Source organism: Ciconia boyciana, chromosome 3, assembly GCF_034638445.1.
Source record: "Ciconia boyciana chromosome 3, ASM3463844v1, whole genome shotgun sequence".
In the NCBI taxonomy this organism is placed as follows: Eukaryota; Metazoa; Chordata; class Aves; order Ciconiiformes; family Ciconiidae; genus Ciconia; species Ciconia boyciana.
In genome coordinates, this window is record NC_132936.1 from 127,843,358 (window position 1) to 127,847,993 (window position 4,636).

Consider the following 4,636-nt stretch of genomic DNA (forward strand, 5'->3'; position numbering starts at 1 on the left):
CAGCCCGGCCAGGGGCCGCCGCCTCCCCCGCTCCGGGCCGGCCGAGCCGGGGGGGAATCAATCGATCGGGCCGGGATTTGCTGGGAATTCAAGCGCCGTGTCTGGTGCGTGTGCAAGCCCCTCCCCCCGGGAAAGGGACGGGAGCGGGGGAGCGCCCGCCCGAGGGGTTCCCTCCGTGGAGGAAGGACTCCGAAATGGATGAAGAGATAGCCATTGAGCGCGGTTGAATACCATGACAACTAGGAACAACCTCAGATTTATTCCCAACAGTTAGGAGACATTGAAAGAGGGCGTCAATCACGTATTATTTCGCCACTGAAATAAATGCAAAAACTGCGCCGAGACAAAGGGTTCCAACAGAAGCCGGACATTTGTCTACATTGCGGACATTGTTTCCAGCTTAGCCATAGGGTTGTATTTGTGTTTGCGCGGGTCCGACCACCCAGGATGTGCTCAGGGGCTCGCTTAAAAAAAAAAAAAGGGGGGGAAAAAAAATCCCTGGGCATTGTCAGCCACATCACATACTTTATGGGAGGCAGGCTGGGGGCTGGGGCAGGAAAGATGGGGGGAGCGGGGAGGGAGAGGAGGGGAAGGTGCGGATACATCGATCGGCAAATAGGAGGATGTCTGAGGGACCGTCTTCCTCCTCTTCCCACCAGCAGCAGCCCCATCCCCGCTCCCTCCGCCTGGGAGAGAAACTCGGTCAACTTTTCTTTCCCAGAAATAAAGGCGGTGGTGAGAAGCCCCTTCCCAGATTGTAGCCCCCACCCCCACCCCCGCACAGCACCATCATCCCCACGCACAAGCCCGTCCCGGGCCGGGGTCCGGCTGCGGGGCTGTTCAGGGAAGGGGAAGGGGAAGGCGAAGGGGAAGGCGAAGGGGAAGGGGAAGGGGAAGGAGGGGAAGGCGAAGGGGAAGGTCCGGACCGTGCCCGGCGAGGGTGCGCACGGCCAAGGGTCCTCGGCGGGTGCAGGAAAGGGAAGGAAAAAGGAAAATGAAAATAAAAGTTGGTGGCAGGCAGATAGAGAGGGAAGAAGTTGGGGAGGGGGCGGTCTGCAGCCCCGCGCCGGGCAGGGGGAGCCTCCGCGGCCGCGCAGCGCGGCTCCGCTCCGCGCCGCTCCGCCGGGCCCCGCGGGCGGGGCTGCTGCGGGGCTCCGCGGCTGCCGGCGCCGTGGGTGGGGGTGTGGGTGTGGGTGTGTGCCACCTGGAGACCCGGCCTGCCAAAACGCCCTTTCGGAAAGCGACCCCTTCTTTATCCCCCTCCTTCCCCGGGGCCTGAAAAAGGAAGGAAAAAAGGACAGAAAAAAAATGTAATTCGGTCGTATTTGAGAGTCCGTTGGGCTCCGGCCCATTGAATTAACCAAACGGGCTGGGGTTTATGCCCCCGGAGGAAGGAGGCAAAATCAATGAGACCTCTTCGAATAAAGCCCCCCCCAAGTAAGCAGCTCCCGGATCTCCCCGGGTCGCGGCTGACGATCGCGTTTTGCCAGTTCGGTTAATTTCGGAGCAAACTAGAATCAATTACTTGCTGTTTAATTTCCAGCGTTCATCCCTAAGCCTCAACCAAAATATTGACCTAGGCGGTTTAGATAAGTTGGTCTCTTGCCATCTGAGCCGCCTCTCCCTTCGGTCCCGCGCGGGGCTTCCAGCGCGTCCCCGCGCGAAAACGCTGCCCCCGGGTCTGCGTGGGCGCGCAGGCTGCGCGGGAGGGGTGGGAACCCGCGCACGCAGCCTCCCTCGCTCCTTATCACCACCCCCCCCATTTGGGTTGGTTTTTTTCCCCCCCTCCCTGCTTTTCAAGGCAATCGGTGGAAAACACACTTTGGAGTGTGCGGAATACGGGGCTGGTGTGCGAGGCTCTTTGTATGTAAATACTGCGTTTAAAAAAAAGAAACTCACACCCTCCCTCTCTGGCCGACACACACACACACACACACGCACACACACACGCGCGGAAGGGCCCTCCCCACGCCGGTAATTAACTGACACGTTATACCACTCATCACCAATGGTGGAAGCTCGGAGCTCGCCCAAAACCCGCAATTTCACATCTGCAAACACTGTCTTCATCCACTTGACTTCCAAGACCCGCCCACACGTGGCCAACCTTTCGCGGGTTTAATGTATTTTTTTTCTCCCTCCTCTCGGCAGGTTCATGTGTGGGGACCAGCCTTATATGGACTGCTCGCTCCAGCAATGGCTCGGTTTCTTCCAGCGGCAGGCACGGGTTCGGGGTGTCTAAGCAGGATCCAGAAGTGATCTTTTTTTTTTTTCCTTTTTTTTCTTTTTTTTTTTTTTTTTGGCGTGTCTTTCCCCCTTTCCCCTGGAGTTACAAACTATTTCCGAAGCCAGCTGCTGCTCCCGCTCTCTGAATTCCCCCCGTGGCAGAACGAGCCCGTAGAAACCACCACCGCGGAGATCCACCGCTGCGGCCGGGGCTCCGCTTCTTCTTTCGCACGAAGCCCTTCGGTTGTTTTTCTCTATATCTACATTATTCTGCTGGGTTTTTCTCCCTCCTCCACGCGTGCCGCCGCCCCGCAGCCTCCTCCCCCGGCTGCCGTGTGCGTGTGCGCTGGTGCCGCCGCCGCTCCGCGTGTGCGCCCGCGGCCGTGACACGGCGGGTCGGCGAAGCTGCCCCTCCAACTTTCCTGCCTAAATTTGGCCGGAACATGTCTCTGACCAACACAAAGACGGGCTTTTCGGTGAAGGACATTTTGGACCTCCCCGACACCAACGATGAGGACGGCTCCGCCGCGGAGGGCGGCGAGGAAGAGAGCGAGGCGCCGGAGCCGCCCAAGAAAGCGGGAGTTTTGGGACAAACCCCCTTGGACACTGTTCAGTCGCTGCCTTTGAAGAACCCTTTCTATGATAATAGCGATAATCCCTACACGCGCTGGCTGGCGAGCGCCGAGGGCATCCAGTACTCCCGTGAGTACCGCGCCGCGGGGCCGGGGCCGGGGCCGGGAACGGGAACGGGGCCGGGGCCGGGGCCGGGGCCGGGGCCGGGGCCGGGAACGGGAACGGGGCCGGGGCAGCGCCGCGCCGAGCTGCCCCGCGCCCGCGGGGGCTTCCCCGGGCGGCGGGGGCGAGGGGGGGCGGGTTGCCGCTCGCCACGGCTGGCCGAGCCCCGGCCGGCGCCTCCTCCGTCCCCCCCGGCGGGGCAGAGCCGCGCAGCCCCCGCGGCCGGGCGGCGGGGAGGGCCGCGGGGGGCGGCGGGGGGCGCGGGGCGCGGAGCCCCCCCGCTGACGGGGCTCTCTCGGCCGGACTCTCCGCAGTGCACGGGCTGACGGCCGGCGGCGGCGGCCAGGACCCCTCCGCCAAGTCGCCGGAGCCGTCGGCCGACGAGTCGCCCGACAACGAGAAGGAGGCGGCGGGCGGCGGGGACGCGGGGAAGAAGAGGAAGAGGAGGGTGCTCTTCTCCAAGGCGCAGACCTACGAGCTGGAGCGGCGGTTCCGGCAGCAGCGGTACCTGTCGGCGCCGGAGCGGGAGCACCTGGCCAGCCTGATCCGCCTCACCCCCACCCAGGTGAAGATCTGGTTCCAGAACCACCGCTACAAGATGAAGCGGGCCCGGGCCGAGAAAGGTATGGAAGTGACTCCTCTCCCCTCCCCGCGGCGGGTGGCCGTGCCGGTCTTAGTCAGGGACGGCAAGCCCTGCCACACGCTCAAAGCTCAGGACTTGGCAGCCGCGACTTTCCAGACGGGAATCCCCTTCTCCGCCTATAGCGCCCAGTCTCTACAGCATATGCAATACAACGCCCAGTACAGCGCTACCAGCAACCCCCAGTACCCCACAGCACACCATTTGGTACAAGCTCAGCAATGGACTTGGTGAAGGCTGGAGGGGAGCGCGCGCGCACGCACACACGGCCCCCCCACACACAAAAAGGAGGAAAAACAGAAATCAGAGAGCGAGCGAGAGAGAGAGAGACAGCCAGACTGACTGATGCTCCAGAAATAACATCAGAACTGCGGGGGAAGGAATGGAGAGGGAAACGCTATTATTATTATTATTATTATTGCTATTATTATTATTATTATTATTATTATGGGTTTTTTCCCTCTCCCGTTTCTTTTCCCCTCCATATTTTTGGGGGGGGGCTCGGTTTCATTTCGGGGGGAGGCGGGGGGAAGGGAGGGGAGGTGTTTTTGTGCGTCATTGTTTACAGAAATTTTTGCGCCATTCAGAGTGGTCCTGTCTACCTACAACTAAAATAAAAGGGGGGGGGGGGAATCGTCACAATTAAAAAAAAAAAAGAATAAAGAATAAAACCCCCCCGCTGCTCCTGTGGTTTTGTGAGGAACGTGCGTGGCCCGGGGCGCGGCCGCCGTGACGGGCACCCCGACACGGAGATCCCCATCGCTCCCCCTTCTCGGGCAATTTTCGGCCGCCTGTAACCCCCCACAACTATTAGCGGGCGCATTTTTCTATCTCGTTGTGATTATTGCTGCCGTGGGTAGCAGCCAGGGCTTTCATTTTGTTTTATCTTATCTGGGGTTTGCGCACAACTATTCCCGAGTAACCGTGAGCGGAGGAAAAAGAACCGCGGATTAAAGCCCTCTCTGCTCGGCGCCGCAGGAAAGCGGGCTCATTGTGTGCGGACCCAGGCTTTCGATATTTTACTAAGAGTTTTAA

General features: G+C 60.7%; 1 protein-coding gene across 1 annotated transcript; it reads left to right on the plus strand.

Annotated features, from left to right (window-relative positions):
• The first annotated feature begins 2,669 nt into the window (after positions 1-2,669).
• Positions 2,670-3,835, plus strand: NKX2-2 (NK2 homeobox 2). Its single transcript, XM_072858621.1, has 2 exons — positions 2,670-2,928; positions 3,276-3,835. The coding sequence occupies exons 1-2, from the start codon at positions 2,670-2,672 to the stop codon at positions 3,833-3,835; spliced, it is 819 nt and encodes a 272-aa protein (XP_072714722.1).
• Positions 3,836-4,636: the final 801 nt, after the last annotated feature.